Here is an 18,850-nt window from a genome sequence, read left to right as displayed (position 1 = left end):
TTTGCATTGGTGGAGACGACTTGAGCACAGGAAGAGGCTAGATGGAAGATCTGATTATAGGATTTTGATCCAGGTTCTGGCAAGCAGTGAGGACAGTGATGACATTGAAGTAATGCAGAAAGGAGATGTTGATAGCTTAGAATTTTTTAAAAACACAAACTGTATTTAATTGGGGGCAAAGCATCTCCCGAGTTTGCTATAGATCAGTGTGAAGACTCAACTCTTGAAAGTTTAAACAAAATGTGCCTGGCGTTCTGGATGGAGGTGGTTTGGTGTCGGACTGCCTGGCCAGTGCTGGATTCCAACACAGAGAAGGAGGAATAGGGAAGATGCTTCCTGGGGAAGTGCCACTGTGAAGGAAGCTGGGAGCAGAGGCTGGAGCGCTGACAGTAGCCAGGGATGCTATGCTCAGAAAAAGCTTCCTGAAAGCGAAGGCTGGGGGCCTGCACCCTGGTCCCTGCTCCCCTCCTTCCCTGGCAAGGGCACGGAAGATGTTCTTTGAAAGTCTTGTCTCTCCGAGGCAGTGTTGGCCGCAGGGCTTGAGCCAGGCCGTGACCGTGGTGGTGTGCTGTCTGTGGAAGGCCTGGTAGGGGCAGGCTGGACGGCTTTTAGCTCCAGCAGCGGGAGCTGGTGACCTCTGGCGGCTGCAGGTGGAAGCGCGCCCACTGGCCACTCCTGAGCAAAGCCTGGCTACTCTGGAGGCTCCATTCCGCCCTGCAGTAGTGCTCCCTCCAGAATCCGCTTGATTCCTGGTCTCTTCCATCTCAAATCCTGCCCTCAAAGGCCCTCAAAGGTCCATGACTTGCTGTGAGTTTCACTAGGTACTCATTTTCATTGTGAGGCTTCTCATTCTCATATATAGCAGGAAAGCACTGAGCAGGGATGGTTGTTTGATCTGGGAGTGTCTTAAATTTCTCTGGGACTTATCACCCGAGGCAGCACCCCTGCAGGCAGGCCGGTCTCCAGTGCACTCCTGAGACAGCCTGTCCAGCTTTATGTACCCTACCACGCCAGGACTCTGTTTTCCCCTGTTATCTTCCTTTCTCCTCTGGTTGCTGATTTTTCCCATGGTCTTGGAGCATCACGACTCCCCAGGAATGTCGGCACATTAAGTGCCTGTGATCTCTCATTGGGTCCGGAGGCTACCTCCTGAGCTCCTTGCCTTGGGAACCCTGGCTTAACAGAGTGCCAGAGACACTAACAGAGGCTGATGCTGGAACTTTTTGCTTCTAGGGAATCTGGAGCAGCCTAGAAGGGGGCACATGCAGTTCTTCTGGAGGAAGAAATCTTAGGGCCATCACAGAAATCCCCATTGCCTCACACACTTCAGGGTTGCAGAAGACAACATGTTCATATGAGAGGAGACTGGAGTTCCTCTCCCTCTTGTAGAATATGTATCCATGTGGGAACTTTTACCACTAGTCCAGGCTTGGGCAGTGCCTAGGAGACTGGGATGGAGAAAGCAGGTGGGGTTGCAAAGCAGGACCGAGGGCTTCTGGAAAGGGATCAAGTCTGCAAAGGCTTCTTACTCTGTCTTTTCCCTTTGCCACCCCCAGGAAGTGGTCCTCTACTCTGGGTGAATACGGAGGGCCAGTTGCTCCCACTCACCTTCTTTTCCTGCCTTCTCCTCATCATCCACCCACTCCCTCCATTGTGGGACCAGAAGACTCAAGAGGATAAAAAGTTCTGACGGTGACAACGACTTGCACACAGACGTATACCCCAGAAGCATCAGGGTCCGTGGGGGTGGTGTCTCTCCTTCTTGTTTTAGCTACAGTTTACTGAGGGTCAACTATGTGCCCAGGGACTAAGCTAAGCATTTTATACATATTATCTCAGTTAATCACTTCAGATATCTATCATGACCTTCATTTTACTGATAAGGAAACTGAGGCCTGAATAGTGAGGTTTTGAGATGAACCAGGCAAGGCAGCCTCATATGCCTGACTGGGCATTGCCCTCGAGGATGTCCCAATGAGGAGGCAAGGAGGCGCAAAAGCCAGCTTTCCAGGCCGGCTACCCTTCTTCTAATGCCCACAGAATTCAGATGGCTTTCCCACCAGAATGCATCTAGCAATAGAAAAGGCAGGATTCAGATCTAGGATTGTCTGATTTCAAAGCCTATGTTCCTAACTATTATTCTAAACTCTTTTGCAACATCCTCTACGTTCTGTGACTTCATTAGAATGGTGATAAGGCACAGACGCCCAGTTCAGCCCTACTTGTCCTCCCTGATTTGATCTCACTTGTCTCTGGCTACATTTACAATTTGTCAAAATCAGCTTGTTCATTTCTCCCCACCTCCTAAGGGAAAATCCCACATCATTCTTCCCAACGACTAATCTGCTCTGCCCTCAACTGATGGACAAGGTCTCGGCCCATCACCCAAGTCACTGATGAAGATGTTCTAATCTTCTTGGCCAGCAATGGGTGCCTCTGAGTTCCACTAGGTACTGCTTTGGGCCGGCACAAAATCTTACTAACCAATCTTTTTTCACCTCGGCTGCTAGGGTCCCTCATCCTCAACAGCTGTGTGGTCTGACTACATTTTTCCAGCTTACGGAGGGTGTGTTATGTGGGAGGGCCTCCGAAACTGCAGAGGCCAGGAGAGATTACGCCTGGTGCTTCCTCTCTGCCCGCCAGGCCTTGACACTCAGCCACAAAATAATATTAGATTAATCTGGTAGATTTCCTTATATCCTGTGCTCAGTGGTTGACTACCCTGTTTTCTTTTTTGCTTAAGGTATTTCAAATTGGCTTTCTGAAAGTTTTCCCAGTCTTTTTCCAGATTGAAAAAAAATACTATGTATTCATGCACCAGGGTTTATGTAGCTCCTCCTGTGTCTATTATACCAAGGCAAGACTTTATAGCTCTGTTACGTAGGCTGATTCTTAGTGATTGCCTGACTTTCAGACTTCAAGAATGTCCCACCTATTTCGTCAATTTAAAAAATCTAAATATGACATCATGTCCTGATAGCAACCCCCAAAATGTATCCAAGAGAACCAAATAGAATTCCTTTTCTGCAGACCTTTTGAAATAGGGTCAGTTCCTCTTGACTTGGGATGACTTACCTACTGTCCCTGCTTGGAAGACAAGAGGCTGGGTGAGATGACCCTTTCAAGGATTGGCCAGTAAATCAGAGATCCTCAGAATTCTGCCAGGCCAGAAGCACAGGTTCATGGGTCTTTGTTGAAGGACTTGGTGGGGAGAAATAGACAGCTGAGAGCTCTCATCAGACATGTAACCCACAGCACGAATACCCTATGTCCTCAGGCTCCTGCCTGTCAAATCCATCTTTCCCCTGTGCTGCTAAGTGGAGCAGGGCTGGCAAAGATTTCTGCAGGCCTAAAGATTTTCTAAACCATTCTTACAAGGCTTATCTGTTGATGATGAAAGGATAAATCATGATTACCAAGAAAGCAGAGCTGGCAGGAGAGCAGCTGGCCCTGTGACACGTTGGTGGCCCTTGAAATGGCATGAGAAGATTCTCCACCTCTGCTCTTTTGCAGACATCACTGGGCAGGGAGAGGAATCTACTCAGGGCCAGGAGAACCATTTTTCTTAAAGTCAGAGGACCCTCCTTGGTCCAGAAAGGTAAATTCAGACAGGCCAGGTACCCAGGAAGCAGACACAGGCAGCTGAAGCAGCACTGGTACAGCCAGCAAGGAAGCTAAGGGAGGACTGTTCTCGGCTATGGGATCCCTTCTAGGGAGCTGAGAGAGAGATGCCGAGATAACAAGGAGATAAGTGCTCCCAGTAGTAGTAGACACAGCAGGGGGACCAGCTGCAGCCCTGAGCTCCCTGAAAGAGTTCATCCCAAGCGAACAAAACAGGCATTATGAAAGCAGCAGGGAAAGAGCAGGGACTCATCCTTCCCTTTCAAACATTGCTCCTCAAAGAAAGGACGTAGTGAACTGATAAATGCAACTAATTGTGAGACCTGGGGAAGTGTGTAAGTGCACACCTTAAGACTGAAAGGGAAGGAACTTGAGGGGCTTTGGTTAACCTTAGGGAGAGCCAAGCAAACAGACTAATAAATTGCTTAGTCAGTCATTTGGGTACTGCCAACCCTCCACCCCACCCAACTCCTAGCACGAAGGTGTTGGAGGGCCTATGTTTGACACAGAAAAGGGAAGAGATGCCCAAACAATGACGGCAGGGATCAGAATCTTTTGACTTCTTTCCAGATGAAAAAAAAGTGAACCTGTTATTCAGGGTCTGTTGCCTAGGGCTGGAACACTGTGTTTATTGGCTGGGAGAGGTGATGGCAAAGGAGTGAGGGGAGTGAGAAAAAGGGGACAGTGAGAGAAAGGAGAAGATAGTCCTGAGATGACAATGCCCAGGCAGTGGCCCTCCTCACACATGCAGGGGTCTGTATGTATATGAAACAGGACCTGGGGCTCTCTGTAGAGTCTTATGTTAGCCAGGACTGAGAAAAGATGGAAACTTTGGAGTTGGTTTTCAAAATTGGGAGCCACCATCTTGCAATCATTTCCCTCTTTGTTCATCCATTTGGGATCTGGGGGCTGTTGTCAATAGGACTGAAGAAAGGAGACTGAATGGCTGGACTGATGGATGGCATTTATGCGGGAATGAGACTGGTGAGGTTAACTAGGAAGGATCTATACTTCTCTCTCTCTTTTTGCTCTCTCATTTCCTCTGAGGATGTATTTGACCCTTCCCATCATCACTGAGCTGACTGCCTCCCAGTCTTCTCTTAATTCCCAGCAGAAGTGCCATCTCAGCTCAGGCAAGAAGCAGGTTGCCTTGAAGGGAAAGCTCAGAGCCTTTGGGGAAAGAAGGGGTAATACAGAGAAAAGGATCAGGGATGGTCCTCAGGCTCTCCTCCTCTCTGTCTGTAGCCCTTCTCCATTAGCTAGCGGACAACCTTAGCGTTCCTATCCCATCAACTCAATCTCCCTTCTCTTTCTGCTGCCAAGTGGCAACTTACATGACTTCAGGAGTATTTACTTAGTGGCTCTGTTCCTTACTGACTCATCTGGTCTTTAGAGCTCTTTGAAACATTTTTTATCGGATTTTCTTCACTAACATCTCCCCATTCCAATCCCAGAGGACCGCATATCAGTCTTCCCTTCTTTTTACTGATGGGTGTTAGTTTCACATCCTGTCTCTGGGCACTGGGGTTGAAGTCCAGCTGGAGTTCTGGAAGTGCTGGCAGTAGAGGATGTGAGTGGACCACACTCACGTAGTGGAGAAAGTCTCAAATTAGGAGATCAGTCACACGCACTTGCCGGCCTGTCATTGTTCCAGTGGCTCGACCTGGCGCACGTGTGCTCGCGTGGCTGCCTTATGGGGCTCACTGGAGCTAGATGGTGACTTCAGGGAAGAAATGCAGACTGTGCTATGAGCATCTGAGGACCGCTTGACTCCTTTTTTCTGTTTATTTCAGTTGGTACAGTTGCTCTGGATCATTCTATCCTGATATCATCTCGTTCTGTTAAGCTCATGAGTACTCACTCTTGTCCCATCATGAGACAAGAGTGGGTCTGAAACGTGAAGGTCTGCGTTTCCTTTCCTGAACTCACTTGGCTTCACAGGGAAGTATATGGGAGGAGGCCACTCATGTGCTAGAGAATCTTCTCACCTGGCTACGAGTCCATGTGTGCATGTCAACACTTCAAGTTTCCCTTTTTTCTAAAGAAGTAGAAGTCAACAAGTTAGAACAAGGGTGACAAATAAATCAACAAGAGCTTTCTAAGCAGAGGCTTATATATTTTTTAAATCAGGATATTGGAGAATAAGCTACATGAGTTTTATAATTTGTGGGATTTTTTTTCCCCTGGTTTATGCGTTTAAAATTTTTTAAACTACAGTGAAACACACATAACAAAATTTCCCATCTTAACCATGTTTAATGTATAGTTCAGGAGTGTTAAGTGTTAAGTGTTAAGTGTAAAAAGGCTTGCAGAACTGCAACTTAGTACCCACTAAACCACAGCTCCCCTGCAACTACCATTCTACTTTCAGTCTCCATGAACTTGAACTCTAGGTGCCTTGTACAATTGGAATCATGGAGTAGTAATCTTTTTGACTTGCTTATTCCATTTAGCATAGTGTCATCAACCTTCATCCATGTGTCAGAATTTCCTTTCTTTCTAAGGCTGAATAGTATTCCACTTTATGTATCTACCACATTTTGTTTATCCATTCATCCATCAGTGGACATTAAGGTTGCTTCCACCTTTTGGCCATTATGAATAATGCTGCTAAGAACATGGTGTACAAATACCTCTTCATCACCCTGCTGTCTGTAATTTGTACCTTTTAAAATTGAGTGAAGGAACGAGCCTGGAAGAATTTAGTATCCCATGCTGCTAAGTCACTTCAGTCGTGTCCGACTCCGTGCGACCCCAGAGACGGCAGCCCACCAGGCTCCCCCGTCCCTGGGATTCTCCAGGCAAGAACACTGGAGTGGGTTGCCATTTCCTTCTCCAATGCATGAAAGTGAAAAGTGAAAGTGAAGTCACTCAGTTGTGTCCGACTCTGGCGACCCCATGGACTGCAGCCTACCAGGCTCCTTTGCCCATGGGATTTTCCAGGCAAGAGTACTGGAGTGGGGTGCCATTGTAGCACTGCGTATTTTACCATTCAGAAGAAGTCAGGAATGCAGCCCTAATTTCACCAGGCAATCTCTTTTGCAGCTTCTTAGTGTGTTGACTTTTCAAGGGCTTCTTGTGCTGTTCTTCAGCCATAGGATGAGTGCTTTGAGAATTGCCATTAACTAGAAAGTGGTGGCAGTGTAGCTTTATCTCAGTGATTGAGACACTGATCAAAGACAGAACTGTCAGTAACTTGGTATCTTACTTAAAATTGCTGTTGCAGTTTCCCCTTACGTGGGGCTTGAGGTCCCACCCCATGCCTAGAAAGCACGTGGTCTTGGGGTGAAGTCTGAGGTTTGGGAGCTGTGTGCTCCACCACTGAGTGCCCTTCTCACTGGCAAAGGCCTATAAATAACATCCGGGATCCTGTTTCAAAGTCAGGAAAGGGGCAAGGGCTAGCAACAACAACAAGGGCTGAGGGGGTTGCTGAAATAATTTCATGAACAAATTGATCAAAGAAATGATCTGTGAATGAATCTTGGAGAAGGGAGAACCAGCCAGCCGTGAGGACAGATAAAACTCCTCCCCTGCAAAACCAGCGTGTCTTTCATGCCCTTCATTGTCTGCAGGCATGTCTGAGCCCTAGTTTAGCCCATTTGGCATTCAGAGAGCTAAGTCGGCTGCACTCTCAGCTCAGGGATGACTTGAGGGTGCTGAAATGTTTGCATTCCACCCTCCTGCAAGGAGGAAAGGGAATCTAGTTCAAGAACCAAAGCAAAGCTTACTCATCTCGTCTCATCCTTTCAGACCCGGAGATGGAGTCCTCCACCACCCCCTAGACACAGGGTCTTCCAGCATGAAATGCACAGAAATCAAATGCATATCCATTACAGGAGAAATGGCAGGGAAGCAGGGCTAGAGTGACAGATTCTAAAGAGCAAACATATACCTTTGTGCTCTGTCTTCTTAAAATTCATCCTCTCACCTGCCAGCCTTGAGAATTGCCTATTTACATAACTAGCTGCCTAAAATGGAATATTAGATAATGTTCCATGGCAGCCCATCCCTGGGACATGAGTGATCCAGGAGTCCTCTGACAGCGTGGAGCATGGCCCGCTGGCCTACAGCCCTGCCTCCATGTACTGTGAGCCTGTCAGCACTCCAAGCTGAGTAGATGTCAGGCCCGGTCGCCTGGGTGGGAGACTAGCCGAGCAGCGGGGGAGGGGGCGTGATTCAGCACGCGGCTCCATGGCACACCGTCTTCAGGGACAGACTGTACTGCTTCCTGAGCTTCACAGCAGGCACCCTGTTCTGCCCAAGGTGCTGTCTTGGAGACTGCTGACAAAGGGGACTGAGGAATGGGGGAGCGACAGGATCTATGGGGACAACTGATCCAGGAGGTAATCAGTCAGCACTGATGCCATCCCTGGCACCATGCCAACCTTACATCGCCGTCGGTCTTTTCTGAGGCATGCATCTCCCTCCCATCAAAACTGGAATCCTGCTGCTCGCTTATAGGAGGAGTATAAATAAGTGATAAGGAAGTGTCCTGATAATGATAAGCAGGGATATCTTCTCAGCAGACCAGATGTATCAAAGAAGGCAATTGTGTGTGTGTTTGTTCATTTATTTTTCAGTGTTCCGGTTCCCGTAGTCAGTTTAGAGAAAATTCCTAACCTAGTGAAGGCAGATGGTGCCAATGTCAAAATGAACTCTACGACCACTCCTGCGGTCCCCTCCTGCTCCACCTCATCCTCTGCCGTCTCCACCCCACCTGTCATTAAGCCGGTCTTGATGTCCAAGTCAGTGCCACCTTCCCCAGAGAAGATCTTAAATGGCAAAGGAATTTTGTCTACCACCATAGACAAGAAACACCAAAACGGCACCAAAAACAACAACAAGCCTTACAGGAGACTTTCAGGTACGTGTCTGTATTCTTTGAGTCTGGCTCATGATCAGACTACAGCTGAGTTGCGTCCAGAACTAGGGAGTGATGCGATCTTATAATTGAGCAGGTCTGTTTCATTTTAAGGGGAACATGGAGTTTACCTACAAATAGGAACTCCCATCTCAAAATGCAGGGGAGAACTTATTCTCTTAATCCCGGGCCAGATTGATGATGGCTGGGCTGAGTTAGCTCAGCACTTAGCAGGAGTTATCCTGGTTTTCCCAAGGCGGGGAGCTCTGCACCCCCACAGCACTCTGTGGATTCGGAGGGTTTTGTCCTCGCTCTGACAGGATAAATCGTCCCTAGATTCTGCAAAGTCTCAGGGCTGCAGATTTGGACAGCCCGCTGTGATATCTCCCGGTAGCTCAGGGCAGGCTTGGGGCGGTCACATTGGTGCTGTCAGCCCATCTCCATCCTTTGGTCTCACTGGTTTCCAGGTTCATTCTGTGGTCTGGGGCTACAAATGCCTTTCCCACATAAGCAGATTGGAATTCCCACTTGGGAACACTTAGACTGGCATAGCAGGATGGGTGCTGAGGGGTCTCTCTGCAATCTACTTGGTTGTCAGAGTAGGCACTCAGGAGGTACCCAGAAAGGTGCACATGGCCAGTCCTTAAGTCAGTGGTTGGCCCTTGGGTCCCCCAAGTGGATGGTATTTGCTTTGGGTTTGTTATGAAAGGAAATCTGGCAGTTTTACTTTCTCCAAAAGATCAAGAAAAGCTATAAATTTTATAAATTCTTCACACACCCTGGCCATTTATTAGATGTTAACCAGAAGAAAGAAAAATATAGTTGCCCCTTGAACAACGCAGGGATTAGGGGTGCCAGCCCTCTACGCAGTTGAAAATCCCCATATGATTTCTAGTAGATCTTCTGTGTATGTGGTTCCTCTATATTCACAGGTTCAACCAACCTCCAGTTGTGTAGTACTGCAGTATATATACTACTGAAAAATATCTGTGCACAGTCCAAACCCAAGTTATTCAAGGGTCCACCATACAGAGAAAACTGCCCTGTGAAAGAGAAGCTGTGTCCTCTGGCATGAGCATAATTCCTAAGTGCCCCCAAGAATTGTGGGTCATTTTTATTTTTTACTTTGTATTTATCTGTATTTCAGGTTTTCTCTTATGTCTGTAACTTTTTAAAAGTTTGGGTCTGAAAAGTATCTTGCGCCCAAAGGATTCAAATGATACAGTTATATTACCCTGAAAATCTCTCCATGCCCTTTTCACCCACTGTCCCACAAGAAAGGCAGAGCCTGGCACTGTCTTTGAGGGTGGGGGCCTCTCTGTGTGGACAGAGCCCCTGCACCCAGCTTTCTTCCTGCAGAGAAAGGTCACTGTCACTCTGCAGAGGAGGTGGCATCCCTGAACGAGCTGCTGGATCTGTCTGGGCGCAGTGAGGCTGGGCTCCCTCGTCCTGGCAGAAGCATGACTGTGGCTTCCAGCCGGCACCTTAATCTGAAGTTGTTTGGGGATTTTTTGTGTGTGTTTGTTGGTTTTGCATTTTTTGGTGGTTTTGTCTCATTGGGTCTTTTGCTTATTTCTCTCTCGCTTTCACATTTGGCAGCCAGCTCCTGCCCCCAGCCAAACAACCTGTTCAGTTCCAGGCCAACACGAGTGCTGGTGTGGATCTGGGCACGGGGCTGACTCCACCAGGTCCAAGGGAAGGAACTCGCACCAGGCGGCCTGGGGCCTGGCGCCCAGACCCTCCTCGGTGGGCAGAGAGGGCTCATAAGAAGCAAACATCTCCAGGCCTAACAGTTTTCTCTTCTTAAAAAATGAAGCTTAAGAAAAGAAGACAAAAGCAAAAGAAAGGGGCAGGATGCATTTTGATAGCCAAGCAGGAAATCTGTCTTGGATATGAGAATGGTTTTATTGCAAACATCATCATCACCACTGTTGCAACCATCCCACAGCTCCCAAACCTTCTTTTAAAAATAGAATGCATTCATTTTTTATGGTCGGATTTTACTCCAGCAAGTTCAGACAGTTTTTCAGGCAAGGTAACCTCTTTATAGCTTGCAGCCATAGGAGGCCCTGAAGGGGACATGCCACCAAGTTTATACATGCCCCTCCACCTGCCCATCCACCTCCCCACCCACCTGCACTGCTGCCCATCTCTGTGAATGCCCAGAAGAACCGTGTCATTCCTGCCCTGCAGGACTCAGGTGTTTGCTGGGTGTCTTCCGGAAATGGCACGGGTCATCAAGAGGTAGAACTATAAAGCTTACAGTGTCTTTAAGAGGTTCTCTCACAACCCTCCATTTTCTAGGGGAGGAGAACATTTTTGTAGCCCAGAAGGAAGAAGGATCCAAAATGAGCATAAAAAGAGTAGGTTCCCTAGAAGTCACCTCGACAGGGGCCATCAGGACTCCAGTGGGAAGGCAGGAGCTGGGGAAAGCCTGCTTCCCTCGACCATCCTTTGTGCCGAGGGGACTGCTTGCCCGGCTCATTCCCTTCTGGAGCACCAGGCTCCAGGCTGGGGCAGAGCAACGGTGAGGCCAGCAGGCCTTGACCTCTCTACACCTGCAGGTTCAGCCTCAGAGTAAAGCCCACACCTGCCCCTGTCTACATGTTCCTGAATCAGGGAAATCCAGTCAGCAAGGCTGCATGGAAGGCCTTGTGCTGAGGACTTTCCAAAGCATGAGAGAGGCAGGTCACACTGACATGTCAAGGAATAATTTCCCACTCAAATGGCTCAGACTATTAGGAAAGCAGGGCAGTGTGGGGAGAGTGATGTATTCCCGGAGCTACCCCAGGGGAGAAAGTGGCCCCAGGGCCTTCCGGTGGCCCTGCCCCGTCTGCAGCCAGCTTTGCCCAGAGGTGCCTGGGGAGATGTTTGGAGTGAAATAAAGCCTGAGAACCACGTGGCCCCTTTCCCTCTGCTGCCCACCCGCCCTCTCCCCTTATGCATTCCCATCCCTACCACATCCCCACCAAAGCTGGACGTGGGAACTCTTGGGTTCAGAGAGAAGCGCCATCTTCCCCCAGCGGTTCTGGAAGCATTTTAGCAGCCGGTTGGAGGGAAAAAAACAAAACAGATTGCCTGACAATGTCTCACTTGTTGGTGCAAATGTGCATTTTTTTTTTAAATGTAGTCTTAATGCCAAATCCTATTTAGTCTCCTTTTTTCTTATATTTTTTGTTTGTTTCTTAAACCAGAGAGAGAATTTGACCCAAATAAACACTGTGGAGTATTGGATCCCGAGACAAAGAAACCTTGCACAAGATCCCTCACCTGCAAGGTATTTCTCTTTCCATAAAAAATACTTCCTGCTCTCGCTGGGGCCTTTGTCGAAATGTTTGCATGCCACTCTCTGCACACGGCAGGGTGTGGAGCCTCGACACGACCCCCAGCTGCTCTTTGTAAGGGAAATGCTTTCTTCTCTTCCATGGTAGCAGAGTGCCTGCCTCAAGCTGGCTGGCTTTTTAAGAAGGAAAAAAAAAAAAAAAAAAATAGGCTTCCCCTGTTACTTGTGAGGCCAGACAGTAAATTGTATTTATAGGCACTCACAGGCGGTTCTAAACCCTGCTACGTTTTAATGTATGCAGGAGCAGCGCGGCGGCGGCGGCGGCGGCGGCGGCAGCGCCCTGAAAGGCAGCCCCAGAGGGGAGGACGAGCCGCCGCGCCCCTGATCCGGCCGCACCGGGGTGGCCGGGGGACAGCTGACCCGAAGCGGCCGCCCGTGGGTAGCCCCCAGCCCCGTATTTCATACTGAACTGCTAGTGCCTCTTGGGATGGAGGCCGTGGCCCTCTCTGCTTGGTGTCTCTGTGTGTCTGGGCCAAAGCGAGCCTCCCACCTGCACCTGGATTAACTCCAGCGCGCCCTCACCGGTGCCTGTCGTCAGGGAGGTCCTCAGGGGTTCAGCGCTGAAGCTCGTCATCTTTGGCTATTTTTCGGAGGAAGCTTTGGCTCCTTAACGCCAGGAGCGTAGGGCACGGTTGCGTTTTGTGTGGTCTCTGCCTCTTCCCAGCCGCAGAACAGGAGCTGTTGCCTTGAAGTTGACTTTTCAAGCACCTCTAAATTCCCATGAATTGCAGTTTCTGAAATGGAGGGCCTGGGGAAGCAGGTTTATGTGCTGATCAAAGAGGCTGTGCTTTCCATCTCTCTTCTCCTTAGACTCACTCACTAAGCCATCGGAGGGCAGTCCCAGGCCGGAAGAAGCAATTTGACCTCCTCCTGGCGGAACACAAAGCCAAGTCCCGGGAAAAAGAAGTTAAAGATAAAGAGCATCTCCTGACTTCGGCAAGGGAAGTACTTCCCAATCCCCCCGGGCCGGCGCAGGACTCACTGCCGGGACCTTCAGGGAGCTCGGGCCCAGAACCTAAAGTCGCATCCCCTGCAAAATCCAGGCCACCCAACTCTGTGCTTCCTCGGTAAGTCCCCCCTCGGCGATGGAAGCCTTGAGTCCATGGTCAGTGACTGCCTGCCTGATTCGAGTGTGGTCTGATCACCTGTGAAATGGGAGTCATCGTGGTCCTACCTAGTGAGGCAGTTGTGAACTTGAAATGAGAGAATGGGTGTGAGGGGCTCAGTCCAGCGTCTGCCACGTAGTGTCCGGTGGATTTTATTGCTGTCACCATTGTCATGCTCACTGTAGTCATCGTTGCCATCATTGTCATACCTCATAACAGACCCAAATCCGACAGCATGTGTTTTCACAGAGCAAGAGTCAGCTGTAAATAAATACCTGAAAGTGACGCTCAGCCATCAGGCAACTTCCAGGTTGGAGGTTGTTTGGTTTGGCTTTTTTTTTTTTTTAATTTATTTATCTATTGGCCACACTGTGCAGCAGGTGGGGTCTTAGTTCCCTGACCAGGGATTGAACCTGTGCCCCCTGCATTAGAAGCACAGAGTTTTAACCACTGGACTACCAGGGAAATCCCTGGGTTTTTAGATTAGAGGGAAGCCTTGTGGAGGGGAGGGGAGTCAGCACAGCAGCAGAGCCCATTTTTTACAATATTTTGTGAATTTTCCCCACAACTCTCCAGTGGTCAGGGTAGAGGGAAATTTGGTATGATGGAGATGTCTGTCCTTAAATTTCCCTTCACACCAAGAAAGCTCAGCCACTTCTTTGAGATTTTATTTGGTTGTCCTGGGAGGAAATGAAAGAATAGAAAACAGTGGGTACAACATTGTAAGTCAACTATACTTCAGTTTTTAAAAAAAAAGAAAAGAAAAGAAAAACCCACTTGGATTTAGAGTGATTTAAGATCCACACGTGTGTGCTTTGACAGGCAGTGGAGTACCATATTGAGCCACAGACAATTTCCAGGTGATAAGACTGGGAACCCTCTTTGAGAAATATTTGAGCGCTTGCTCCATAAGCAAGGTACTGTGTTAGGTACTCTCAGGCAGGGGCACAGAGATTAGTGAAACTAGATCTTGCTTTTTAAGAATTTAGAGTTCAGAAGATAAGACGCAAATATCCACAACATCATAAAAGGGAAGCATTAATAATACAATGTAAGTGTAGATACTGATAGCCTCTGATGATTTTTAATGCACACACTGTGAGTCTCAAAGAGTAGTTGTCCAGTCAGCAAGCAGGCATGAAGAGAATAGAGTTATAGAAGAAGAGGATAGAATTTATTTTTAAAGTAAAAGCAAATATTTGATGACAATTGTTACTGACCTACCAGGATGTCTTGTGCCTTCCACTTTGGCGCAAACCTGACCAGTTTGACAGCCAGAGGCCTCCTCTGGAATCACCAACCTTAGCCTCAGACATCTGGGGAGATGCAGTCAGACAGAGTCAGCACCCACACATCCCCATCATCATAACCACTGTCGAGCCATTGTCATCATCCATTTACTTGCCACTTTCCTTCCCATCCCTCATTTTGCAAGATCCTTTTATGATGACTTCTCACTGTAATGCCAGATGTTGGTGAAGGAGATTGCCCCTGCTTTAGAGTCTAGGAGACAGTTCTGCTCCAAACTTCTGGACAGGGCTTCAGTTCTGTATACACTAGCTTTCACACTTCTTGGTGGCAATGGAACTATTTTATCCCCATAAAATATACCTGATATAAAAGCAAACCTGCCTCCACCTAAAGCCGTCTCAGCCCTGCTTTCATCACACGTGTACCCAGAACCCACTGCCCATCCAAGGGATCACCTCGGATTCACTGAGAACTTCAGGGAACCCCACTTTGTATTTATTTTATTACTTATTTCTGGCTGTGCTGGGTCTTCAGTGCTGCGCAGGCTTTTCTCTAGCTGTGGCGGACGAAGGCTACTCTCTAGTTGCGGCGTGTGGGGTTCTCATCGTGGTGGCTTCCTTTATTGTGGAGCACGGGCTGCAGGCTCTGCGGGCTTCAGTAATTGCAATTCCCAGGCTCTATGGCACAGGCTAATAGTTGCGGAACACAGACTTAGTGCTCCATGGCATGTGGGATCTTCCTGGACCAGGGATCAAACCCGTCTCCTGCACTGGCAGGCGGATTCTTTACCACTGAGCCACCAGGGAAGCCCCTGAAAATTCTCTTTTACTATACATTGCTCCATCGATTTTGACTAATGCAGGCACTTCACACCCAAGCAGTGGTACCTGGCTGAGCAGTGAAACCAGGGACAGCCATTAAAAAATGAAAACAGGCGACCTTAAGAGCTGCTTCTTTCTGTCCCTTTTTTGTAATTTTCAGGGGAATATTTGTCAATAGAGAAATGCCAGGTGTTTATTTTCTTTTAGAGAAACAGAAGAAAGAGAGAGGGTGAGGTTAATCAGCAAAAAGAATGTCTCTGAAAGGGACAGGGAGGCCAAGGAGCACGTTACAAATGTTGGTAAGAGAATAGTTTTTGAGGATGCTTTTCAAGGCACCAGAAGACTCAGGGGTGAACTAGTGGAAAATAACGTTCTCTTTCGATTGTTTTAGGTTCAAACAAGACCCCATGCTATCAGAGATCGAAAAGGCATGATCAGAAATTAATGTACTCACATAAGACTTAAAACCATTATTTCCCTCATACTGATGATATAATAGATATTTCAATTGGATTCATTATCTATAATTGACCCAAAGAATGACTCGTGAGCGGAATTATGGTAATCCCTTCCCAATTGTGAATTTCTCTTGTAGGAAATGCTAACTATGTAACATTTACTTCTTAAATATCATTTTGGTAACCTTGAAAATATTCCAGTTCTCATATTTTTGAATTGCAACCCATTCTTGTAAGGGGTTTCTAAAAGAGGAACTTGAGCCTAGGATTAGAAAAGTAAAAGTCAACTAGCACGGGTTGGAATAGGATTGGAAGTGCAAGGATCAACTCCTTGTCTGCTAACTAAATGAACGTGGTCATGTCTCTCAGCCTCTCTGGCCTCAAACTGCTCATCTGCCAAATGGAGCTAAGGAAAATTAAGTGAGAGTATCAAGCTCATAATAAGCACTCAGTTGACAGTAGCTGGTAGGAAGGGCCATGGTAGTCAGTGGGAAAGCAGTGGGAGCCAGTGAAGGCCTAGGTGTGACCTGATTTCCATTCACCCATCCTCCTGGCCTCTGTCCTTCAACCTGGGGGCCCTTGGATAACATACCTATATGCTCTGCTTTCTTGCCCCCAACTCGAAGGGAACACCTTGCTTTCCCCACAGGGCCCAAGGGCTATGGATAACCAGGCCAACCAAAGCCATCAGGACTCTTTGGAAAGGCAGTGGGAGGTGCAGAGGGTCGAGCTGGGCTCTAACAAGCCAGGCTCTGGCCCCCAGGAGGGGAGGAAAGGTCAGCTGTGGAGGTCAGTGCTGACAAGGTCTGGGCACCTTCCCCTCTGTCTCATAGATGAACACACATCTCACCCTAAAGTATAAAATGGCAAACACCAATGAATCTCAGACTGACAAAGGCAGCGGGGAAAGAGGCAGAAGGTCCTAAAAACCTGAGAAGGGGCAGAGGTGAGTCTGCAGTGAAAGCTACTTCAGTTCGTGACTCATTGATAGTATAATCACCAAAGTGGAAACCGTTTCTCTCCTCGACTTAGGTTTATCCCTGGGCTTTTCCTACCCATTTCTCAGTAGTTCGGGCTTTAAAGTCAAACAGACAGACCAGTCTCATTTCCACTTTTTATTAGCTTGGCAACCAGTGTCCTCATCTGAGAAATGTAGGTCATAGTTACACACGCCTAAGGCAGTGGGTAGCTCTGATGAGAAAATATATGTGACATGCCTACACATATGTGTGTGTGTGTGCTCAGTTGTGTCCCACTCGTTGTTGTGACCCCATGGACTGTAGCCCACCAGGCTCCTCTGTCCGTGGAATTTTCCAGGCAAGAATACTGGATGAATTGTCATTTCCTGCTCCAGGGGATCTTCCTGACCCAGGTATCGAACCTGCATCTCTTGTGTCTCCTACATTGTCAGGCTGATTCTTTACCACTAGGGACTCAGTTAAGGTCAGTTTCCTTTGTGCTCTTCCCCAAAGCACTCGATTGATGCTCGCGCTTCCTCAGAGTGGTGGGGGTAGGGACTTTAAGCTTCCCTGAGGGGAATTGGACAGGGACCATCATCATTTGCACTGTCTTTAGACCAGACTGGTAAATGGAGAGGGAAGGTGTGATGTAGTGCTGGGGAAGAAGGGTTGGACAGCAGTTTAACACACTTGCGAGACTTTTCCCACACTTTCTCATGGCCAGTAGCCCTGTTCCCGGTCACCCTCACCAACCCTTGGCTTTTCAGAGACACAGGCTGCTTCCAGCACATCCCATCCCTCCAAGTCCCACCCTGGAGGGCAGCAGTCGGAGCTGGAAGGAGGTCTTGAAAGCATCCACCACTCCATCATTGCTGGAGGGTGCCCGCACCCTGCGTGACTCAGGCCTGAAAAGGAAAAGGTTCAGAGCCCCTTCTTCATACACGTGCACACATACGCCTGGCATCCTTCCTTCATGGCTCTCTTTGCTCTCAGAGCTGCTTCTGCTCTGGAACTTGCAGTTTTCATGCTCCATGAATCCCCATGATTCTCCTTCCTTCGCCTCCTCTCTTTTGTCTGGCAACTGGAATTTAGTATTTATTTTTTTTTCCTTTTTGGCCATGCTGCATGGCATGTGGAATCTTAGTTCCCTGACCAAGGATCAAACCCATGCTTCCTGCAGTCCAAGCATGGAGGTTTAACCCCTGGACCATCAGGGAAGTCCCAGAACTTACTATTGAGTGTTTCAACCATTAAAAATGGGTTTTTTTCTTTTTAGAAATGTATATATTTTTTTTAATTGTTAACTCTTTAATTTTATTTATTTTATTTTTGGCTGCGCTGGGTCTTTGTTGCGTCCAGACGCTTTCTGTAGTCACAGCAAGCCAGGGCTTCTCTTGTTGCTGAGCACGGGCTCTAGGCATGACAGCTTCAGTAGTTGCGGCATGTAGGTTCAGCAGTTGTGACTTGAGGGGCTTAGTTGCTCCTCGGCATGTGGGATCTTCCCTGACCAGGGATCAAACCTGTGTCCCCTGCATTGGTAGGCGGATTCTTAACAACTAGACTACCACAAGAGCCCCCAGATTTTTTTTTTCTTAATGAAACTTAATTTTTTGGTGTTGGAGAAGACTCTTGAGAGTCCCTTGGAGTACACAAAGATCAAACTAGTCCATCCTAAAGGAAATCAGTCCTGAATATTCATTGGAAGGACTGATGCTAAAGCTGAAACTCCAATACTTTGGCCACCTGATGCGAAGAGCTGACTCATTGGAAAGACCCTGCTGCTGGGAAAGATTGAAGCCAGGAGAAGAAGGGGACAACAGAGGATGAGATGGTTTGATGGCATCACCGACTTGATGGCCATGAGTTTGAGCAAGCTCTGAGAGCTGATGATGGACAGGGAACCCGCCATGCTACAGTTCATGCAGTCGAAAAGAGCCAGACATGGCTGAGTAACTGAACTGAACTGAATATAGACATGTTGTTTAAAAACCAAATAGTCCTAACAGAGAGTGAAAAACAGTAATTCCTGCCATCCTGGAGCTCACTTTACCCTCTCTATGTTAGAGCACCTTTTTCCTGGGGCCCCTTGCTGCCTCCTCTCTTTGTTTGCTCCTTTATTTGATGAAGTGTTTTCTCCATTAGCTTCCTGTGAAAAGGGACATGGGAAGTCAGTTTTTAGAATCCTTATATACCTGAAAATGTTTTTATTCTACTCTCACACTTAATTGATCATCTCCCTGAATATATAAGTGGGTTGAAAACTATTTCCCTACAGAATTTTGAGAGCAGTCTTTGATTGACTTTTGGCATCAAAGATTTTTATTGAGAAGTTCTGTATCATTCTGATTCCATTTTTGATTTCTGAAGCATGGGGCTCTGAAAGTTCCCGGGGATCCCCCTTGATATAGGTCTTTTTTCATTCATTGTACT

The 18,850-nt window shown here is 47.8% G+C and overlaps 1 protein-coding gene and 1 non-coding gene across 15 annotated transcripts in view; one reads left to right on the top strand and one right to left on the bottom strand.

The window, feature by feature from the left end:
• ATXN7L1 (ataxin 7 like 1) overlaps positions 1–18,850 on the top strand; it is a 264,507-nt gene that overhangs the window by 216,912 nt on the left and 28,745 nt on the right. For all 14 annotated transcript variants that reach the window (XM_061413937.1, XM_061413936.1, XM_061413935.1 and 11 more), the window contains 3 exons: positions 8,202–8,485; positions 11,677–11,759; positions 12,636–12,892. In XM_061413937.1, coding sequence (XP_061269921.1) covers positions 8,202–8,485; positions 11,677–11,759; positions 12,636–12,892 — 624 coding nt within the window. The remainder of the gene's footprint in view (positions 1–8,201; positions 8,486–11,676; positions 11,760–12,635; positions 12,893–18,850) is intronic.
• TRNAR-UCU (transfer RNA arginine (anticodon UCU)) lies at positions 13,324–13,396 on the bottom strand. The gene has a single exon. It is a non-coding gene; the product is annotated as a tRNA-Arg (tRNA).

Source organism: Bos javanicus, chromosome 4 (assembly GCF_032452875.1).
Source record: "Bos javanicus breed banteng chromosome 4, ARS-OSU_banteng_1.0, whole genome shotgun sequence".
Taxonomy (NCBI): domain Eukaryota; kingdom Metazoa; phylum Chordata; class Mammalia; order Artiodactyla; family Bovidae; genus Bos; species Bos javanicus.
Note: the sequence above shows the minus strand (reverse complement) of the source record. Positions and strands in the feature narration are given on the sequence as shown.